Genomic DNA, 22756 nt, shown 5'->3' on the forward strand with positions numbered 1-22756 from the left:
AAAAAAACAGATTTGAGATTTTGGATACTCTGCGTTAATGAAAAACAAAAAAGATTTATTTTCTCTTCTGTTAGGTCGGTCCATTGGTCCACATGCAAGTAGGCTACTAGGCTTGAGGTTTAAAGAAACTATCACCAACTAACAATTATTTAAGTATATAAAAGAGCAAAAGATGTTGAGGGTAAATGTTCATGATCAGTTATCTAAACAAATAAATGTTAACGGTCATTAGCTAATTCATCGTTATGCAATAAGTTTTCTATATCAAATACTATATATAAGGAGAAAGAACATTGGAATAATATATGCATTGATGTTAGGCCTACTAAATTGTGAGCCCAGCCTATATTGATTGAATATTTCCGTATCAAACATGTCAACCAAATAAGAAGTTTAGATTTTGATCAGATCATAAACTTTTATCAGATTTAAGAGAAACATTTAAGTCTGGATTTTTAGAATATAACTGAATCGACCAAGTCACAGACTTATCACTTTACCAGTCTGACTAGCGAAATCGGTTCGAGTTTGAAAACACAGGTCGTTGTAATTAAAAAAAAAACGAAGAAGCTAAGCCGAGACAAAATTTGTATTTAGTACTTTTTCATTGGGCTAAGATTATGGGCCTCTTCGTTACGAATACAACAAATCAATAAGTCCAGTGTAAACCGAAGGTGACAATGACACAAAAAGTATTTATGCATTAAACAGTTTATGTGAAAGAAAAAAAATAAAGAGGATTGAGGATAGTGGAAAAGATTTTAGTGGTGAGAAGACTTATATGATTAAGTTTATCAGGACTAACTTGGCAATTTCTCGTTGCAAATCCTGTATAAATGTCGGAAGTATGCAGTAAAATGAGTTGTTTGTTCCCCCTATATCTTAACACAAACAAACAAAAAATGTATCAATTTTTTCGACTTAATTTGATTATTTTGGCCATCATTTTAATTTTTCACTGATTTACTTAGGAAAATTGTGAAATTATTATTTAATTTCAGAGATCGAAAGATCTGATTACCCTTATTATCTACGCTCAAAAACCTGGTTTTTATTTTCATTCTTAGAGACCATAATAATGTCATATATATATATATATATATATATAAACATAAAACAAAAGAGGAAGAGAAACGAAATAAATCCATCTTTATTAATTGAAGTCTTTCATGAACACTTTTGGACTCATTATTTAACAATAAGAACTTAACTTTTATCCAACAAAATAAAAACAAATCCTCATAAGGAATAAAAGAAAGAAAAGTCAAAACACCTCTAATTGACACGTGTACAATCTCTTCGAATCTCACCAGCATTACCAGTCATAACACCAACCCGACCCAATTTTGTGATGGCCGAGATAAAAGCTTGTCTAAAAGCTCCTTCACTGTTGGCAAACGAGTTAACCGTAGCTCTAGAACGTTGGTCAGTGAACAAGACTTGGTCTGACGTAAACAAACCCCTTCCTTGTTGGAGATTCTTGAAGTAAGCATTGTCGAAAGTACGTGGGCTGACAGGATCCATGTTGATAGCGATTCGTGGGTCGACCCCGATCGGGCACATTTGTCGGAGTTGAAGTGCGTATTGACCGTTAATACTTGGGTCAATACGTGTTCTAGGGCTAAAATTGTAAATACGCTTCGAGAATTTCCCACAATGTGCGAATCCGATAGTGTGCGCTCCTGAATAATATACAATAACATAAATACTATATCATTAAAATTTAAAAAAGTACAAAAATGTACAAACCGGTTTAGTTTGGTTGTGTTTGGTACCTGAGAGGGCGATCATGTCGGTTTGAGAGAGACCGTGACGGCTGAACATTGAGTTAAGCTGGTTTAGGTTAAAACCGGGCTGAGGCAGTTGCTTTTGAACGCTGGCTACTGTCGATAATCTGCCGTCTCTCCTCCCTAGCTCCACCGGGTAGCTCGGTCCTCCGGTCTGCAATTTTTGATTTATTTAATTATCTTGTTATAATCTATCATTGTTCAATGATACCTTTATTTTTTTCGGACTATATATATATGACTTGTTATTACTTGTACTTGTTTAGAATAATATTCACAAGCCGCCAATAAAAAGGTGTCAACTGATATCAAGTTAACATTACTTTATTAGTTAACTCGTACCATGCTTCTTATATTTAATAATATGATTAGCTTTTTCACAATAAAACTGAAAACGATATATAACAAAACCGAATTTTCAATACCTCGGACTGACTATATGTATAAAATAAAAGGGAAAAAGAGAGGAATATTAGTTAAGTTAATGTAATAAAGAAAGATATATATGTTAATTACCAAAACCACGACTTCACGAGTGGCGAGAGCCAAAATGTCAGCACATGAGACTTTGTTGCGGCAGTTAGGATCTCTTTCAACGGCTTGCTTCGCCTTTATCACCGTGTCGAATCCGTCTCCGGCCAATGACATGTCATCTGGATGGTCTCTCTCTGACGGTGATGCTAACATTATTGACGCATCACATCCCTAAACATTCATATTAAAATATAAGAACGTAAGTAACTATAATATTTTGTTTGAAAATTATATATAGAAAAGATATACATCTTTTTTTTTTTTTTTTGAACAAATAGAAAAGATATACATCTAAACCTCTTAATTCACACGTTTTTTATATTGTAAGAAAATATCATCACGATCGATTCTTTTCAAAGACTAGTTTTGCACCTATGATATATATTTATAGATATTGTAACGTACGCGAACGAAGCAATCGTGGAAGAAGAGGCGGAGAGTGGCCGGAGCGGTGACGAAAGTCTGCTGGAATTTCTGACGGACGGCGTTACGGACGATGTTTTCGACGTTGGGACATGACCTCTGGTAGAAACCTGTCCGGAGCTGAGCAGAGACACATGAAGAAAGGAGAAGAAGAAGAGAAAATATGGAGAAGAGGGTTTGGGCAGTATTCTTCTCCATGGTTTAATTCAATTAGTTGTCTCAATCTTCAGAGTTGTTAGAGAGTCTCTTTTTATAGTAGACAGCAAGAGAAGTTTAAATTGAAAGGTATCGTACAATTTGGGCTAGCTATTTAAATATAAAAATTATTTTGATGATTATTCTGATGATGATCTGTTGAATGATATATTAAAGAAATCCCTAGCCATATTAAAATAAGGAGTAGAAATGTGGATGTAACACTCCATCTAGATATTGACAATTTGAGAGGAGGCTAAGGTTGAGTTATTATTTTAATTTTCTATATATACATATACTGTATATGTCATATGTGTGTAAAATGGTCAAGTTAATCCATAAATTGGCTGTATTGTAGTGGTCTATATATATTGGTCGAGACGGTGATTGTTTTCTCTTTAAATGTATTAAATTGGTCACTGCATAACCTATTAAGGTGTGTATATATTACAATTACTCTGGCTTTTAATTGCAAAATGATCATGCATAAGAGAACAACAAATTCATTTACATTTATAAAAAAAAATGCCGATGTTGATAATTCTCATATATATGATACTACGATATGTATGTGTGTATACATATGTATGCAGTATGGTATACGTTTTTTTAATAATAACCGTACGTATACATGCTTATCTTTGACAACTCAATGGCATGTTACCAAGTTTACCACTTGGTCCACTTCTCACCAACTACTTAAAACAAGATCGAGAGGTGACAAGAAGAAGAACTCATATTATTTCATTTTACTAGTATGATTAGTATCTACCTTAAAAACTTTACAACGTGGAATATGATTCGAAAGTTGACTTGTCATAGTTAACTAATTAATTCATTTATATATAAGTTAGTTGCAATTGTGAAATTATTGGAACTATTATAGGATAATACTGAATTAAGAAGAAGAAAAAATATCAATCTAGTGGGTAGTCAGTTAACACCTTACCCATACACAAAGAGATTCTTGAATATTTCGTTATATTACAACATATAGGAATTGTTTAGTCTTAAAAATAGTTCTAACTTTTTGTACAAGAAGTTCTGGACCGAGGATTGTAGTTTCTTCAAACTCGGGACGATGAAAAACTAGAACCATTGGTGGCCATGCGTAAAAGTCTTAGCAAGCTAAGATGAAGTTAAATATGGAAACCCATGTCATTTAAAAAGTGTAAACATCACATTGTAATGATATTTTTACCAATGATACTATCATTTAGTATTAGACCTTATTTTAACTGTCGTTAAGACTACAATATTTAATCCTGATTGTCTTATTGGAGACAATTAATTTTAAAAGTGTTTTTATTTTATTTTTGAAATTATTAAAAGTGATCGATCCACAATAAAACAAACTTGTAAGAAGGTTATATTAATGGAATAAATCGGGCGTCGCGGTCACGAACATGTTCCTTGATGCTGTAATATTGTCAATAATTGAGTTAATAATGTTTTGTTTTATTTTTTTTAATGATAAATTATCCCATAGATAACACTAAAAAGAATAAACAAACAGGAACAAAGCGATAACGCATGTCACTGTAATGCCAACTGCGGATTATTTTAATCATAAGTATTAAGTAAGCAGTTTTCATTCAAGATTTAATTATAACTGTAAAATAAGTTCGTAGCTATCAGTAGATAAATTTCCGAAACTAACCATAAAGTTGTACGAATTAGACGAAAAATTATTTAATTTGGAGTTTAATTTTTTGACACGATAGCTCTTTTATAGTTTATATAAGATTGTTCACATACACTTTATGTGAAAATACATGATTGTAGTAATTTTCTATCATCCACACTTTAAATGGTGGTTCGACCATATTATGAATATCCGGTTTTTCACATTAAAAAAATATCCATTTTTCACATTAATTATGTTATCAAGGTCTTTAATATGAAATAGTTTGTGGATATTTATAGTATTAGAAAAATGTTAGAAAACAGAGTTTGTTAAGAGATCTTACATCAAGGACTAGTGCACTGCCAATATACATGATGACAATATATGTTAATAATTGCTATATATATAGTTGTGTTTTCGCGTGGGTTGAATATTAAAACTAGCTAGATGATTAGTTTTGTGTTGATGATCCAATTAAGTTTAAACTATAAAAGGTTCGTATGGTATATATAAATATAATTATCGTTTAGAGTACGACAAGCTAAAAAGCCTAATATCATTAGTGTTCGTTAAGACGTCCAACTAGAGAGATGTGGCAGTATGCGATGAGTCTGGTGACTCATCTTAATTAGTTTACATACCGAATAATTCAAACCCTGCAGTTCTAGAGAAACCACTAAAAATAAGTTTCGGCTAAGCAAAAAAGATTTGGTCAATCGCTAGTTGGCATCTGAATTATTTGATCAAAGTGTTTTAAACTTTAAAGTAACTAATACTCAAAATCAATAGAAGAGTTATTCTATAAAAGTCTTGACGGCTCTAACAAGGCGTCACATGGCATCTAACCATGATTGAAGAAAACGACACCGTTTCACCGTCTTCTCTTCTAACTGCTTTCCTGCATTGACCGAGACATACATAAACAACACAACAACAAAAAAACAAAGAAATATTTGCATCCACACCTACTTTCTACAAAAATATACACCATTACACCTACTTTTTACTACTCATATATTTTTTTCAAGCTTAATTACATTTTATCCCTAGCTCCTTCTAACTCTTCTTCCCAGATAGATGGTTTTCAATTTTATTTAAAAACTAACTTCATATTGAATTCATCTTTCTTTCTCATTTTTCTCTCTCTCTTTTCTTTTTCTTGGTAATCATTTCTTCAACACTTGTTTTTCATTTTAATTAATCTATATTTTAATTATAACTTGGAAATAAATATTGTTTGCATATTTCAATTTTTGTCCCCATTTTTGTTTTCACAAAAATTAAAGTAATTCATGAGTTAAATCTAAATCAAATATAATTAAATGGTATTTATAGCCAAATCAACAATTTTTAAAGTCCAAACTAAATTAAATAAATAGTTTTGGATTTAAAATTTTTATTTAACTAAATTTTCTATTTAAAAAATTGTATTCTAACATACTTTTCTATTAAAAAAATTGTACTATAACCCTGATCAATAAATATGTTTCCATATAGACACCCTTTGAAACTCTTATTAGATACTATAAGATGTATCTACCTTTGATGTGGATACTATTACAATTCGTGGATACAAGTTACACATCGTCATGTAGATACTATTACAATTCGTGGATACAAGTTACAACGACATCATCAAATCCATACAACATGGTCATGTGGATACTATTACAATTCGTGGATACAATTACAATTCGTGGATACAAGTTACACATATGGATAGTATCTCGTGTATTTCGCATTCACGTATTCACGTATTTCGATTACAACCGTTTTAATAGGTACCAAAGAATTTTAACATGTGGATACTATTACAACCAACGACATCTCGCATTCACGTATTTCGTGTCCCCAAAAGTTATAGGTACCAAAGAATTTAAACTCTGCAGTCTACGGAGAAATCACTAAACACCTGTTTAGGTTAAGTAAGACAATTAATCGCTAGTTGGCACTTGGCATCTCAATTATTTGATCAACGTTGATCCAAAGTGCATAATCCTTTCATAAATCGTATATGGATTTTGAGAATTCAGTACTTTATAAAACGTTGATCATGATTTGACAATCAGAGTGCATAATCCTTTTTTTTTTTAATCCTAAGATGACAATTGTACAATAGAGTTGGCAGAAGACGATAAACTAAAGGCTTATGCATTCTGAGTTTTGAATCTTTCTCTTCAAGTGATCCAAACGAAACTGAATTCAAAATAGCATGTCCTAGATCTTATTGTATTTCTTCCATTTGTTAAATCATGGATACCCATGCACAATAGTACTGAGTTTATGAAAGAAAAAAACACACACAAAGAGATGATAAACAAGTTCAAAGACTCGTTAACTCACAGATCAAAGTGTCTTAAAACAGTCATAATTTCAAACCAAACAAGTGCCACAACTAGGATATGGTTTTCCAAGATACTTGACTTCATAACTTACATAAAATAGTCTCATAACACATTCTTAATAAAGGTCCACAAACAAGTTCCACAGCTAGCATATAGTGCTCTAGACACACTTACCAAGATCAAAGCTCTTGCTTAGTTGATAGATAAGCACGGGGCACAGAAGTCAACAAGCAGTGTTGTTGGCCCTATCACATGAATGGTGTCACCAATAAATTGTGGAAACGTATGCGTTTGGCTGAAAGACACTTTGATAAGTGATGTCTTCTTCTTGTAGCATATCTTCACAGCTGCAACAATCTCTTCCTCGACCATCCCCATTGCAACTATAACCACATCTCTAAGCCCAACATACCGTGACTGATAACCTGGCGGGGCATGGAAATTTTTCTACCACACACCAAAAAAGAAAAAAAAAGATTGAACAATATTAAAACTAAACTTTACCATTCATCTCTGAAAATTTTGAAATTCAACTAAACAACACACTTACATCGACAAGAGAATCAATCTCCTGAGTCCACACATGCAGTTTTGCTCCCACAGGTTGATGCAACAACAGGTTAATTACTCCAAGCAAATCATTAGCTTCAACCACTTTTCCTTTCAAGGAAACGCGAGGTATGTGAGAAGCAGATGATGGTGGAGGCGGAACCATACACCCCAAAGGTGTCCAAAGACCTTTTTTCGGAATCCCTTCTTTGAAAGCAAAAGCAAGGGCATCTTTCACAGTGAGCACAGAGCGTTCCCCATCTTCCTTCTTGGGACAAGCGTTCTCCACCAAGAACTGAGCAGAGTAGTGAGTTAACTCAGTGTCGAGGTTAAGTTTAAGCCGTGCAGCGCTTATCAGATCCACTGCTACCAAAGCCGCAGATTGAGACTCATCTGCAAAGACAAGAAACAAATGAAAATGAATCCAATGCCTGTTGTAGCCAATTCAACTATACCAGATGAAATCATGATGTAAAGAAAGAAAGTAAAATATCTCTCAAAGATTCAAGATTTTGATAAGTTACCGTAATATTTTTGCGCCTTCATTGCTCGTTTGCAATCAGGGTGACAGGAGGCAGAGGAGGCCATCTTGAAGTACTTAGGGATCCCTACACACATAATATGAAATTTGCATACAAAAGATCTCAGAAGCGAATCCAAAGTGGTAAAATCAAGCAGAAGAAGACGTTCACAAAACCAAAATCAGAGCGAGACCAATACTTAACAACTAGCAAAACATTTGATGATCAACATAACCATTTCTATTTTTAGATGCAGAGAAAGATTCGTCGAAAAGAGAAAGCTTTCCGAGTAAACCAAACGTTGTTAAAGACAAAGAATAACTCTAACCCTAAAAGAAGGATTCAACCATCATTCATCCAAGAAAAAAAAAAAACAAGTTAAAAACCCTAAAACGTAACTACAAAAAGTTCACTGAGAAGGCTAAATCACAAGCAAAACCTCGAAACAAACCACAAAACAAGCTTAAAAAGCTCGAGAGAGAGAGAGAGAGAGTTACCGGAGGAGACTCAGAGAGAAAGAGACAACAAACGGTGGAATCAGAAAACAGTGGTCACAGTCGCAGTCACAGTCACCTGAAGCAAATTAGACAAAGTTCCCAAATGACAAAAGGTCATCCTCGCGAAGCCCTTATTTCCTCAGATTAGTCCCGTAACGATGTCGGATTGAGACTTGAGCTCTTACTGCTCAAAACTATGCCGTTTTGGAGACCACCAATGTTGTTAACTTGTTATCTATATTAACATACCGACAGAAGCTCAAATTTCTTAAATTACACATTACACTTCTTATTTTAATAATTGAAATACTACTATTTGATAAGTCAACATAGTACCATACAGTATAATAATCTGAAGTTAAATACAAAAAGAAAATTTCTGTAATCAGTTCTAAACGTACTTATTAAGTGGGTAATTCGTTCTTTTTTCTTTTTTTAACTTAACAAGCGGTATTTCTATAATTTAGAGAAAATGTAGTTACCATATACAGTAATTATCTGAAGTTAAATATATATATATATATATATATATATATATATATATTCAAGATACAGTAAAACCTCTATAAATTAATAATGTTGGGACTAAGACATTTTATTAATTTATAGTGATATTAATTTATCTATAAATTAATAATAATTATTTTATAGTGTAAATTAATAATTATTAATTTATAGATATATTTTTAATTGTTTATTTTTTAAAAAATTATGAATTGGAACAACTATAGCAAAATAAGATTAAATTTTCGGATGTTATAAATTTTATGGTTTAGGAATTGAACTTGTAATATTTAGAAAACACTATTTACAATAAATTACAAATATTATAGACAAATTGACTTATACACATGAGACACATAAATTCAAATCTATGAATAATAATATCAATTCTCCTATTTTAATAATCTGTCAAATTATCAAATTGTAAATGATGCATATCTAAAAATTAAAACTTTAAATTTAATTATTTGTATGACATGTTATAAAATATTTTAGAGATATCATTATAGGTTGAAAATACAACATTACAATTGTTCTATAGAATTGAGCTTTAGGAGAAACATACACTATTATATCAGTATATATATATATATATTTACATAATTATTAATTTATGATATTATTGAGACCATATTTTATAAGGAGATTTCGAAAAAATTATTATTTTATTATCTTATCGAATATTGTTAATTTTTACACTGGCCCGACTTGGGACCAGCAAAATTTATTAATTTATAGTATTTATTAATTTATAGAGTATTAATTTATAGAGGTTTTACTGTATAACAGAACACTTTGCTGTACACCAAATAATTAAAGGAAACATTCAATTCTCAACTTCTGCAAAAAGAAACTACAGAGTCTATTTGTTTTTAGAAGGAAACTCACTAAATAAAATATTACTTTTTGAAACCAAATTTCCTCAATTTGATAGCAAAATAACCCCAAGAATAAATAAAATCAAAAGAAGACTCAAAGGTCAAACCTATGACCTGAAGAAGAAACAATCCCAAAATATGAAGAAGAAAAAATATAAAAATAATCTCAGCCATCAAACTGAAAAAAAAAATGGAGCCTGAAGTAAAGAGAAACAAGCAAACAAATGATGAAAACAAATCAGAAAGATTTGAAAGAGAAGAAAGAAAAAAAAATTAGAGGAAAAAGAAAAATGGAGATCTTACATCAAAAGGACTAGTGACTGCCAATATGAATGATGACAATATGTTAATAATTGCTATAGATATGTAGTTGTGACTTCTCGCGTGGGTTGAATATTAGTTTTGTGTTGATGATCCAGTTAAAGTGTAAACTATAAAGGTTCCTATGGTAGATATATAATTATCGTTTAGAGTACGACAAGCTAAAAAAGCCTAATTTCATTAGTGTTCGTTAAGACGTCCAACTATAGAGAGATGTGGCAGTATGTGATGAGTCTGGTAACTTCTCGCGCGGGTTGAATATTAGTTTACATACCAAAGAATTCAAACTCTGAATTTCTTGAGATCCACCACTAAAAATAAGTTTCGCATAAGTAAAAAAGATTTGGTCAATCACTTAGTTGGCATCTGAATTATCTGATCAAAGTGTTTTTAAAGTAATAATGCTCAAAATCAATATGATATTAAAAGTCTTTGACGCCTCTAAGGCGTCGTCACATCACATGACATCTAACCATGATTGAAGAAAACGACAACGTTCAAAGAGATGATAAAAACACAAAAAAAAAAACGCCCACACACACGCAAAGAGATGATAAACAAGTTCAAAGACTTGTTAACTTACAGTTGTTAACTTACAAATCAAAGTGTCTTAAAACAGTCATAATTTCAGACCAAACAAGTTCCACAACTAGGATATGGTTTTCCAAGATACTTGACTTATTAACTTACATAAAAATAGTCTCAAAACACATTCTTAAATTAAGGTCCACAAACAAGTTCCACAGCTAGCATATAGTGCTCTAGACACACTTACCAAGATCTAAGCTCTTGTTTAGTTGATAGATAAGAAAGGGACACAGAAGTCAACAAGCAGTTTTGTTGGCCCTATCACCTGAATGGTGTCACCAATACATTGTGGAAACGTAAGCATTTGGCTGTAAGACACTTTGATAAGTGCAGTCTTCTTCTTGTACCATACTTTCACAGTTGCAACAATCTCTTCCTCGACCATCCCCACTGCAACTATAATCACATCTCTAAGCCCAACATACCGTGATTCATAACCTGGCGGGGCTTGGAAATTTTCCTACCACATACAAAAAGGAAAAAAAAAAAGATTGAACAATATTAAAACAAAAACATTAACATTCATCTCTGAAAATTTTGAAATTCAACTAAACAACACACTTACATTGACAAGAGAATCAATCTCCGGACTCCACATATGCAGTTTTCCTCCCACAGGTTGACGATGCAACAACAGAAGATTAACTAGTCCAACTAAATCCTTAGCTTCAGCAACTTTTCCTTTCAAGGAAACGCGAGTTATGTGAGAAGCAGATGATGGTGGAGGCGGAACCATACACCCCAAACGTGGCCAAAGACCTTCTTTGGGAATCCCTTCTTTCAAAGCATAAGCAAGGGCATCTTTCACAGTGAGCACAGAGCGTTGCCCGTCTTCCTTCTTGGGACAAGCGTTATCCACCAAGAACTGAGCTGAGTAGCGAGTTCACTCAGTGTCGAGGTTAACTTTAAGCCGTGCACAGCTTATCAGTTCCGCTGCTAACAAAGCCGCAGATTGAGACGCATCTGACAAAGACAAGAAACACAAATGAAAATGAATCCAATGCCTGTTGTTGTAGTCACTTCAAATTCCTCTTTCAAAGGATGAGATTCAACGAGGAGTATAAGACTATCCAGATAAAAACCAGATCACAGCATGATGCAAAGCAAGAAAGTAAAATATCTCTCAAAGATTCAAGATTTTGATAAGTTACCGTAATCTTCTTGCGCATTCATTGCTCGTTCGCAATCAGGGTGACAGGGGGCGGAGGAGGCCATCTTGAATTACTTAGGGATCCCTACACACATAATATGAAATTTGCATACAAAAAGATCTCAGAAGCGAATCCAAAGTGGCAAAATCATAATCAAGCAGACAAAGACATTCAGATAAACAAAATAAGAGCGAGACCCAGCAAAAAAAACACGAAACCAAGAGTTAACAACTAGCAAAACATGTGACATCAACATAACCATTTCTTCTGTAGTTGCAGAGAAAGATCGTCGAAAAGAGAAAGCTTTCCGAGTAAACCAAACTAACGATTGTCTTTTGACACATAATAACTCTAACCCTAACAGAAGGATAAGGATTCAACCATCATTCATCCAAGAAAAACAAGTTAAAACCCTAAAAAACGTAACTCAAAAAAAGTTCACACTGAGAAGGCCAAATCACAAGCAAAACCTCGAAACAAACCACAAAACAAGCTAAACTGAGAAACAAAATCGAGAGAGAGAGAGAGAGAGAGTTACCGGAGGAGACACTCAGAGAGAGTGAGAGAGACAACAAACGGCGGAATCAGAAACAGTGGTGTGGTCACAGTCGCAGTCGCCCGAAGCAAATTAGAGAAAGTTCCCAAATGTCACACGGAACCCTACGAAACGATGTCGGGTTTGAGACTTCAACTCTTACTCCTCAAAACTATGCCGTTTTATGACCACCAATGTTATTATGTCCTTAAACGACACTGTTTTCAAGAAAATACTAGTACTATTTGACAAGTCAATATGGTACCATAAGAATCTGAAGTTAAAAACAAAAAAAAGGTAACTTTGTAATCAATTCTAAACGTACTTATTAAGTGGGTAATACGTTCTTTCTTTTTAAGTTAACAAGCGTTATTTCTATAATTTAGAGAAAATGTAGTAACCACATACAAATATAATCTGAAGTTTAAAAAAGCACTTCAGGTATAACAGAACACATTTTAGTTTGAACACTTTGCTGTACACCAAATAGTTTTAACACTCAAAATACTTCTCAACATCTGCAAAAAGAAATTACAGAGTCTATTTGTTCTTAGAAGGAAACTCACTAAATAAAAATTTTCTTTTTGAAACCAAATTTCCTCAATTTGATAGCAAAATAACCCCAAGAATAAATAAAATCAAAGAAGACTCAAGGTCAAAACCTGTGACCTGAAGAAGAAATAATCCCAAAATATGAAGAAGAGAAAAAAGGAAAAAAAACTAATCTCAGCCATCAATACTAAAAGAAAAAAAGGGAGACTGAAGTAAGGAGGAACAAGCAAACAGATGATGGAAACAAATCAGAAAGATTTGAAGGAGAAGAAGAAGAAAGAAAATTAGAGGGAAAAGAAAAAAACTGCTCTGGGTTGTTTTTTTTAAACAAGCCATGAAATAATGTATTAAGCTTCTTATGGGGAGCAGAAGCAGCTTAAAATGCACTGACACTGTCCCTTGAAATCTTCTCCTTATAGCTGAAACCATAAGAAAAACCAAAACAACATTTCACCATACTGTATATTGTCTGTCAAAGAAAAAGACGTATGTTATTGTTCGGTTTGGGACTGTCTCTGTTACCGGATTTTATGATGGAGAGAAGAAGGAAGATTGTTTCTCAGAAAAGCTGAACAGCCATTTTGAATTTGTTCTGTTTCCATTTAGGCAGCTTGTAGAAAGCTTCTTTTGTCATCCCGAATTTCTCCTTGAACTCCTCTGATGAAAGGTATGCCTATCACAGAGAGACCAAGAACTGTTAAGATCTTCTTCTTTCATTGAAATAATTCTCACTTACAAATGAAATTTTGTTGTTGTTTTGAACTTACCTCTCTCCTTGTTACATCAATGTCTGAGACAGGGTCAGTGGAAGTTGTCTTGAGACGTTCATAAGGGTGAGATGGTAAATCTTCCTCGTCTTCGACTCCTTCTTTAGCATCTTCTTGAATTGTCAGAGATTCTATCCTGCTGCTCATCGATTTCTCCTCATCCTTGTCATTTACCTTTTTCTCTTCCTGATCTTTTGAGTTCGATTCTGGCGCTGGAGACTCAGCTGTCTTCGGGCTCGCTTCATGTCCAATTAAAATAAAAACCTCAATACTCAAAAGTAAAAACAAGAGAAGTAGATCTCTCTAAACCAAGATGCAAAAAAAGATAGAAACTTGCGGAGAGATCATCACTCTGCAAATATGTGAATTCAACAACAAAGAGGATAAAGATTGAAACTCTTAGATGAACGCTCTGCGAAAATGTATATACCTAAACAAAGATGATATATTCACACTTTCAGATTATTTATTCAGCAAAAATGTTTGTAAAGTATACCTTTGAGTGGTTTTGGAATGGAAGGTTCTTGAGGAGGTGTTTTTTCGAAAAGTGCACTACGAGAAGCAATGGCTGAAGACTTGGGAGCGGAAGCAAACTTTGAGGAGTCAGGAGTAACAGATCTCGGGTAGAGTTTCCTAACTACTGGGGGAGGAGTTGAGAGGTTTCTTGCATTTTGGCTCTCAAACGTTGCTGCAAGTGCATTGAACGCTGGAGATCTGCCCCTCACGCGAACCCTGTCTGGACTAAAGGACATGCTTCTTGACCGCTGCTGCGACTTGTCAGGAACGCTGGCACGGCCACCATATGAAGCTGGGGTTCTTCGTTTCGGTTTCTAATTAACAAAGTCACAATAGAGAAGAATGAGCAAACAAAATTTAAAAAGCATACTCTGAGGAAACATCAGTCAAAAGGAAAAAGCGAGAAGAGTCTTTACATCTGCAACTGGAGTTCCACCATTTTTAACAATTTTGAGTTTTCTTTGGAATGAGTTTCCATGCATCTGTAAACAAAAAGAAAGTGCTTAACCCTTTGTCAAGGATTCCTTCCGTGCTTATATCTCGGGAAAATCGATTGAAGTTGATAGGCACTTACGGCAGATTTTGAGGAATCCCAAGAAGTGAAAAACCGGGTGAAAAATGACGGCTCACCACCTTCCATGATCACATATACAGGGGCTTCAGGGGATAACTTTTCCAGGAGAGAATCTTTCTCGATAAATTTCTAAAGAAACAAACGGTATAAATGAGAAACTTGCCAAAACATTTCAGGATCTTTTGAGACTAATTCTCTCTAACATTAAGGCAGGATTTTGTTTGAAATGTATCTAAAAATATCTGACCTCTCCAATAGTTAAAGCTAGCAACTTGGTCTTTGGGGCTACTTCATGGCCAACCCAGACAAAGATTTCTGAGTGACAGTCTATGATAAATATATCTTCAGTCATCAAGTCATCCTGTGTGAAGTTATATATCTCTGTCACCTGCCAAAAGATCACCATAAAAAAACATCACTTGGGATTAAGCCACATTACAAAGGGTTGTCCAATTATGATTGCATAGATATTTGGTGACAAAAAGAGATTTTTGAAGTATACGCACCTTCAGAATTTCTGGAACAATTTGGATTTCAGCAATGAAGAGAAAAAAAAAACAGAGTCATTGTCATTTTAGGCTTAAAAATTATGGGACAAAAGAAATATAATCATTTGTACCTTTTGTGAATGTACATGAGAATAAGTGAGGGTCATGCTCCGGTTCCTTTGTGAGCTTTTGGCTCGAATATTCAACTTTGCCTCCTAATAACTCCCAGAACTGTTCTGATTCTGAACCTTCCTTTTGTGCTCTAGTCTGTAGATTTGGCTGAACAAAATAAAACATAATAGATGCTGCTTAGGGTACAATTGAAACATAATTACGAGTCTTATAATTGAGCTTTACTAATTATGATTGACACATAATTGACTTATCCTTATAAAGATTAAAACTTTTCTTACCTTAATCAGATCGAGCTGCCTTTCGACGAGTTCTTGGTCAGTTGAGGTTGATAAATTTCCAGCCCAAGTAAAGACTGAAGAATCATTATGTAGTATATAACAGTATGAAGAGTTCAACGATGAAGCAACCTGTTTATGTAAATAGACAATACATTAGAAGCCATGAAGATTTATGTCTTAAATCATCTGTGACCTCGATATGGTTCGCACTTCTCAATGATTCTACAGTATTAAACATTGAAGAATGGGAAAATTGACATATACCGGGTCAACTTGTATGGCTTGCATATCATCCGGACCAGACCCTTGAATGCGGAATAGAGCAAGACCATTCTCATTGTATGTATCATCATCAACTTCTTTCTCGGCTATGTGTTTCTTGTATCCACTGCTAATACCACCCTGTGAAAATTAACAGATCGGTATCGGAAACAAAATCAGCAATTTTGTATATATTCAAACATGGATGATAAAACAAAACCACATGACAAAATTAATTTTGCCAAACCTTAAAAACGATAAAGCTTTGCATAATCACAAAGAATTGAACAGGTTCCTTTCCTTCATAGATGCGAGCCTAAGACAAGAGAGTGAAAAGGTTCGGGAAAAAGGAAGATAAAATCCAATGGTATAGACTCTTAGAATGGGTGCAGAAGAAGATTACTTGGGCTGGGACAAATTTCATTGACTCAACCATTTTGCTTGCCATAGAGACTGCAGAACCTCTTTCTTCCTACACATGATCACAAACTGAAAAATTAAACCTACTTGCCACTTGCAAGTTCTTGCTTCAACATATACATCGACAGAATATGTGTGACACAATCATGTAAGAATTTGCTTCTGTTATTTGGAGAGCTCACCTCCACACTTTGTTTGCCGAACCACGTTCCTATAAGAACTTCTTCTTTTTCTTCTCCTGGATAAGAATACTGGAAAACATAGCAATCCCCACTGTAGAATTTTGAATGATCAGCAGTTTGAAGGAGAGCCTTTTCCTGTCCATTCACACGCCAAACCTGCAGATTTCCCGTGCAATCGATGAAAGTTTGAGGCTCTTCTTTAGGCGGAGCAGCTTTCATCAGGCCTCTCACATTTACTCCTTGTCGTTGCAAAAGAGCTGCTCAACAAAATGACACAAGAAAAATACCCGATAACAGTTCAACTACGTGTCAGTATTCAAAACCATAATTCAATTTGAGTTCAGGATTACGGACCAGCAACTCTGCCTCTACCATCCTCTGAAACAGTTGTATTAGTTTCTTTAGTCCAAGATTCAAACTTTGATCGAAATGAAACGGTTTCAAATCCTTCTATTATGCGGATCATTTGTGATTTGGGTCGTTCAGATGAACGGATCATTTCCTGTATGGCTCTACTAACATCAGCAAACATAATCGCATACAACAAAATATATTATGTCTTTCTTTCGATTTTATAAAGAATACTTACTTCTGTTGCTCCACTCGCAATTTTTCTATCATCAAGAGAAGTGGTTCTTCCCATCCAAACAAAGAATTCAATTCCACAATCAAGAATGTAACACTTGTTTGTATCCAGCATCTCCCTCTTCAACGAATCTCCCTCAACAGGATTTGCCTGACCCTTCTCGACACTACAAATTCAGTAAAGAAAATTGTGTTCATCCGAAGCATTATAGGCTCCAAATATATGTATATGTACAATGACAAGAAGAAGTTACCAAAATAATTTGGTGGTATCGGAATTATAAGTTTTGTCTTCATCATTAGCTGTTTTCCTAGGTAGCGGAGCAAAACCACCAAAGAAACCCCAAAATTCTCCACTATCAGCATCAGCCATAAGTTTCCCATCCTCTGCAAATGAAAAGTATGCAATTAGAGACCAAAACAAAGAGATAATGGAGATACTAATCCATAATCAAACTGCTTGGCTCACTAACCAACTGTAGCAACTTCACATGTCCCATCATGGTAAGTATCTTTGATGTACTGAACCACTTCCAATGCTTTTGCTCTCTCTTGGATACTTGAATTGGATCCATTGAATTGGAAAATCTTGGACTTTGTGTCAAGAATGTATATATCGTCATGGTTTAAAGAACTCCGAGCAAAAGGAACCTGTAATCAGTTTAGACCATTAGTGTATGACTTCAAAGTGAGATCAAAGATAACAGATAAAGGAACCAAAAAAGTGTAGTGGGACTTGCCTCTTTGACATGGACAACATGTTTTCCTCTGCAGACGAACAAGCGAGTAGTATGTTCTTCAGCTTCCACATGTTTGAATCCTGATGCTACTCCACCTTCTTGAGGAATGATACATGGTTTAAAATAAGACAAGAACTTCTCGGTTTCGTGGCCTTGAACTTCCCGATATTGAACTGCACGACCTCCAAGAGCAGCATCTAATTCAACTGTCTTAACTGCAGCAGTCCCGGCTTCATCCTAGTTTTTTTATTCAAAATTATCATCTTCTCTTAAACTTTCCCAACATTCTACGAAAGTAAGAAAGAAAGGAGAAATATTAACAGGGGCTTTACCTGAGAGGTATCTTTACCAAGCCAGTAATGGATATCATGGCGCAATGCACCAGTTTTTAACGCCGTTGTCTGGTCACAAAAGATCAACCACCAGAAATAAATAAATTTAACCAAGACTCTTGACGAAAACCATCGTAAGTCGTAACATGGCTATAAGGAAACAAAAGAGAAGCCGTTACTAGGCTTTGTTTACCTTCAATATAATGTAAGAATCTCCGGTGAAAAACTTCCCAATAGAAGATTGAGGAATGAGGGTTGGGCGAAAATTCTCGATACGCCATACTTCAATACCTCTATGTTATTTGTCAAGGAGAATAGCATGCAGAGATTAAAACAAAAAAAAAGTATCGTAAGGTGAACATAGCATCTTTACTCTAAGAGTCATTTGACATTGTAATTGAAGGATACGCTTTTTGTCCAGCTCCTTGGAAAGCAGGATCCAAATCTCTCATAGAAACAGACATAATTCAGCAGTCTTTAACCAGTTTCTCCAACTTATGAACGCCGCAGCAATGATAGAGAAGAAGACTTAATAAAAAAACCTATGAGACAAGAGCAATGCAAACCAATTCTATCAAATACAAGGAATGAGAAAAAAAGAGAGTTCTTGTAACAATGCATAGTTCAGATTGGATTCAGCTAATGAATAGACCAGAAACCAAAAAAGAAAAAAACCAAAATTTTTCTAATCTAAACAAGTCAGAATCCACAAGGTCAACATCATTCATCTCAAGTCAATCACTGTCAAAATGCATTATGGGTCTAGGTAGACCGCAATAACACTGAAATTGATGTTACATTGGAAGTAGGGTTTATGTAAAAGTTTCAACTCCCCAGGACCAACACATAGATTAAAAATAGATGAAACCGAAGCAACAATTCCATTGAACATCATCATACAACATGCTCACCGAACCAAACATGAACAACATCATAATACCCAAAGATCAATAAAGATCAAGGATTGATGCTCTCTCTCTCTCTCTCTCTCTCTCTCTCTCTCTCTCTCTCTCACTAATTAAAAAAAAAACAAACTAAACCTTTGGCTTAACCAATCAGATCAACGCAACTCTTAGAACTAATCTAATCAAAGATAAAATCCAACAACAACAAAAAACCCAGAAACTGAAAAAAAATCGAATATAATCAAAAAAACGTTTCAGTAATTTACCTTACACAAATCAACTATTCAGCTCCAAGCCCAGATCCAATCTGATTACCAAAAAAAATTGCAACAAAAAAATAAAAACACAAACTTTGTAGTCAAAAAAATGTCTTCTCCTCAGGGAGATGAACAACAACAACAGAGAAGCAGAGGAAAAAAGAAAAGTGAAAGCGAGAGAGAGAGAGAGAATTGAATTGAAAGCTTTATTTAGAGAGAGAAAGTGATAAACAAAATTGAAGTCTTTAGACAGAAAGAGAGAGAAAGAAAGAGGTTGGAGGGAATAATGGGAAGCCAGGCGTGCTTATCACTAACCCAAACACCCAGAGAGAGAGAGAGAGAGGAGAAAGAGGGAAGAAGAACCCATCAACTGTAAAATTCTTCTTTCTTCATTATACAAAATATCAAAAATTCAGCTCTACGAATAAAATTAAACCTTTGGATGATAATTAGAAGAAGAAAAAAAAAAAAAATCGAAACTTTTTTTTACGGTTACTTTGGTTGGTGATTTTTTTTATGTCGTTGCCACTTCTGACCATATTAAAAACAGTGTTGTAATGAATATGAGAGATTTGGCGCAAACATAACCCATATAATAAAATTTAGTTTTGATACGATCCACTCACTAATTAATGTTTTTGACTACATATAACCTCAGGTTGATAACAACAAATCCCAGTCTCTTCCTTTTTTTTTTGTAATCAAAACAATTAAATCTCTTTTAGATATGTAATTAAAACTCACAATGAATATGGTCACATCTCTTTATTTTTTATTTACAGCTAAGCAAATTTGTTATTTTCCATAACGTCAAAACTTTATTTTTCTTATGCCGTTACTAATTCAGATTAAGGTTAAGGTTTATGAACGTAATTATTAGTTTATACAGAAAAAAAAAAGAAGAACAAGAACAAGAACAAACAAAAGGTACTGTTTACCTTTAACTTTAAGGCTGTTTTGTCATACCTTTATTTCTCTCTCTATTTTTTCCGGTCTTCTTCGTTTAACAAATAATACTAGTTTCAAGCTTTTTGATGATTGATTACAAATGAAATGGGTTTGTTTCATGAGTTTAGAGAAAGAAAATAAAGTCTTATGATGATTAAATAGCTTTCTTTAGGTGATTAATTTAGACCAATCTTAGTTGGCAGCAAAAAGATTTGACTACATTTCTGATCATTTTATTAAATTGAACTATCTTTGATAACTAGTTTATTATCTTTTGCTTAGGGGTGTCTTACATGAGTTGTACTTAATATTTTTTTCTATCTTTTTTTTTTCTTTTTTTGGTTAAAGAATATTTTTTTCTATCTTAAAATATATTTCCTTGATATATATATATCCTTTGTTTCATAAGGATTCATTTTTTCAATTCTCATAAATATTAAAAACATTTAATAATTAACTTCTTTGAATCCATTTTATTTTACAAATATTTCTGAGAATTAAATTTTGTTTGATTTATTTTAATTGTTTTGCCAACAATAATTCAATTATATTTTATTTGACATCTATTTAATTAATATGGAGTAGATAAAAATATATTATTAAACAATGAAACACATTTTCTTTAAACGAAAAAGTCAATCTTCACAAAACAAAGCGTGTAATTAAAAATAATATAAATAAAACAGTTTGGTATGATTCATGTTTTTTGCGAGTCTAAGTTCTCTAATGTTGAACTATAATTTTATTCATATTCTCGAATGCTATTCATCCCATTAAAATCTAAACAATATGTTATTATCTCTAATAATAATATCACTCTCTTACTTATATATTGACCCAAAAAAACTTATTTTCTTGTAACTATCAAGAAATTGCTAAACCACACATATACAATATGTATGTGTAGGTTTGCAGCCTATTATGAGAATTTTAAGTCAAATTCATCAAGGATTAAAGAAAAAACAAGATTTATGATTTTATTTTTTTTAACTAAGAAAAAAACAAGATTTAAATGGAAAATGTAACAACAGAAAAGGAAAGAGATAGAAAGATGGAATACAGGAATATTCTTTTTCAGAAATTAGGACCACTTTATCTATAGATTTCACTGTGTGTTGGTAACTTGGGATATATAGTTTCCTACTTTGGTCAAAATACAATTTTCCCATCTGCTTCTTACTTCAAATCGTGACTATACATACGTGCATTACTTGTGATCGGGTCAAATTAAAGGCTTTATATATAAGTTCTGGCTAAAAATATATCCTAGTTTTTCACACATATCAGGAAAAGTAAAACAAAAACTTCTAAATTAACATATATATGATTAGTTACACGTCCACAACATACAGAGATAATCATAGAAAACTTAGATATTAATCAGATAATGAGTAAAGTTATAAACATTTAGCATAAACGTTCGTTGCCGGGATAACCAAAATGAACATAATATAATATGGAGTATTTCCCAAATTATAATATGTTTCCACTTTGTTCATGTGTGTTAGCGTGATACATATACAGTAAAACCTCTATAAATTAATAATATCGGGACCATGAAATTTTATTAATTTATAAATATTTTAATTTATTGATAAATTAATAATTAATAATTTATCGATAAATTAATAAAATATTAATTTATGAATAAAAATTTTTATCAAAAATTCAGAGTTTAGAAGAAATTGCTATTACTATTTTTCAAGGTGATGATGTAGTTGAAGAAGATATGACGGTACCTTTAGAACCAATTACACGTAAGGAAGCAATTATCGCGTCAAGAACTCTCTATAATTTTTAGATGCGATTTGAGAACACAACACCAGAAGTTTTTGATGCAGTCAGAAAGATTAGAGATGCTCTCCAACAAGAATGCAAATTCAAGAACAAACAAACAACAATAGATTCATATTTCACTAGATTTTCTTAGATATATATATACTAGTTTATTTGATTATTAATTTATGATATTGATGAGACCATAGTTTTACATGGGATTTTCAAAAAAAATATTAATTTATTATTTTATCGAATAGTGTCCAAAATTACACTAGTCCCAATTTGAGACTGGAGAAATTTATTAATTTATAGAGATTATTAATTTACCGAGTATTAATTTATAGAGGTTCTACCGTATATATATATATAGAAATAACAGCATATAAAAATCATAAATGTGCTCAATAATTGTGGTGTTAGACTGTTAGTTTAGGGTTGGGCACGTATCGTAATGACATTTTTACCGTCTCAAAATAATAGCAATGCATAAATTTTATACAATCGATACTTTTTGTTTATACCAGCAATTTTTTTATATCTTTTTTTTACTCTTCTAGTATATAAATCGTGTACGTTACAAAG

The 22756-nt window shown here is 33.2% G+C and overlaps 4 protein-coding genes across 9 annotated transcripts; all 4 read right to left on the bottom strand.

Moving 5' to 3' along the window:
• Nucleotides 1–1128: 1128 nt before the first annotated feature.
• LOC104717182 (peroxidase 45) lies at nucleotides 1129–3026 on the bottom strand. The gene is made up of 4 exons (XM_010434718.2): nucleotides 2727–3026; nucleotides 2304–2492; nucleotides 1776–1941; nucleotides 1129–1682 (listed from the first exon to the last, which is right to left on the bottom strand). The coding sequence occupies exons 1-4, from the start codon at nucleotides 2940–2942 to the stop codon at nucleotides 1276–1278; spliced, it is 978 nt and encodes a 325-aa protein (XP_010433020.1). The 5' UTR covers nucleotides 2943–3026; the 3' UTR covers nucleotides 1129–1275.
• Nucleotides 3027–6877: 3851 nt separating this feature from the next.
• On the bottom strand, nucleotides 6878–8739 carry LOC104717183 (protein HEAT-INDUCED TAS1 TARGET 4-like). The gene is made up of 4 exons (XM_010434719.3): nucleotides 8479–8739; nucleotides 7985–8068; nucleotides 7462–7853; nucleotides 6878–7358 (listed from the first exon to the last, which is right to left on the bottom strand). Exons 2-4 carry the CDS (start codon nucleotides 8046–8048, stop codon nucleotides 7104–7106), a joined length of 711 nt encoding a protein of 236 aa, XP_010433021.1. The 5' UTR covers nucleotides 8049–8068; nucleotides 8479–8739; the 3' UTR covers nucleotides 6878–7103.
• A 1993-nt stretch (nucleotides 8740–10732) lies between these two features.
• On the bottom strand, nucleotides 10733–12586 carry LOC147935801 (protein HEAT-INDUCED TAS1 TARGET 2-like). Its single transcript, XM_087469553.1, has 4 exons — nucleotides 12459–12586; nucleotides 11921–12004; nucleotides 11335–11732; nucleotides 10733–11229 (listed from the first exon to the last, which is right to left on the bottom strand). The coding sequence occupies exons 3-4, from the start codon at nucleotides 11503–11505 to the stop codon at nucleotides 10975–10977; spliced, it is 426 nt and encodes a 141-aa protein (XP_087325679.1). The 5' UTR covers nucleotides 11506–11732; nucleotides 11921–12004; nucleotides 12459–12586; the 3' UTR covers nucleotides 10733–10974.
• A 216-nt stretch (nucleotides 12587–12802) lies between these two features.
• Nucleotides 12803–20799, bottom strand: LOC104717184 (villin-4). Of its 6 annotated transcripts, XM_087469551.1 has the most exons (24): nucleotides 20414–20799; nucleotides 19457–19497; nucleotides 18694–18827; nucleotides 18479–18578; nucleotides 18286–18354; nucleotides 17954–18190; nucleotides 17687–17864; nucleotides 17468–17600; nucleotides 17218–17380; nucleotides 16983–17130; nucleotides 16629–16885; nucleotides 16430–16498; nucleotides 16274–16342; nucleotides 16030–16167; nucleotides 15766–15894; nucleotides 15484–15631; nucleotides 15371–15381; nucleotides 15112–15252; nucleotides 14865–14993; nucleotides 14707–14772; nucleotides 14271–14604; nucleotides 13775–14013; nucleotides 13530–13680; nucleotides 12803–13426 (listed from the first exon to the last, which is right to left on the bottom strand). In XM_087469551.1, the coding sequence occupies exons 3-23, from the start codon at nucleotides 18747–18749 to the stop codon at nucleotides 13567–13569; spliced, it is 2928 nt and encodes a 975-aa protein (XP_087325677.1). In that variant the 5' UTR covers nucleotides 18750–18827; nucleotides 19457–19497; nucleotides 20414–20799; the 3' UTR covers nucleotides 12803–13426; nucleotides 13530–13566. The 6 variants fall into 6 exon arrangements, 3 of the variants coding, with proteins under 3 accessions (XP_087325677.1, XP_087325678.1, XP_010433022.2); XR_015568711.1 differs by lacking the exon at nucleotides 15371–15381; XR_015568712.1 differs by lacking the exon at nucleotides 15371–15381 and having other exon boundaries at nucleotides 20386–20756.
• Between the last annotated feature and the right edge of the window lie 1957 nt (nucleotides 20800–22756).

This window comes from Camelina sativa, chromosome 10, assembly GCF_030686135.1.
Source record: "Camelina sativa cultivar CO46 ecotype springtype chromosome 10, ASM3068613v1".
Lineage (NCBI taxonomy): Eukaryota > Viridiplantae > Streptophyta > Magnoliopsida > Brassicales > Brassicaceae > Camelina > Camelina sativa.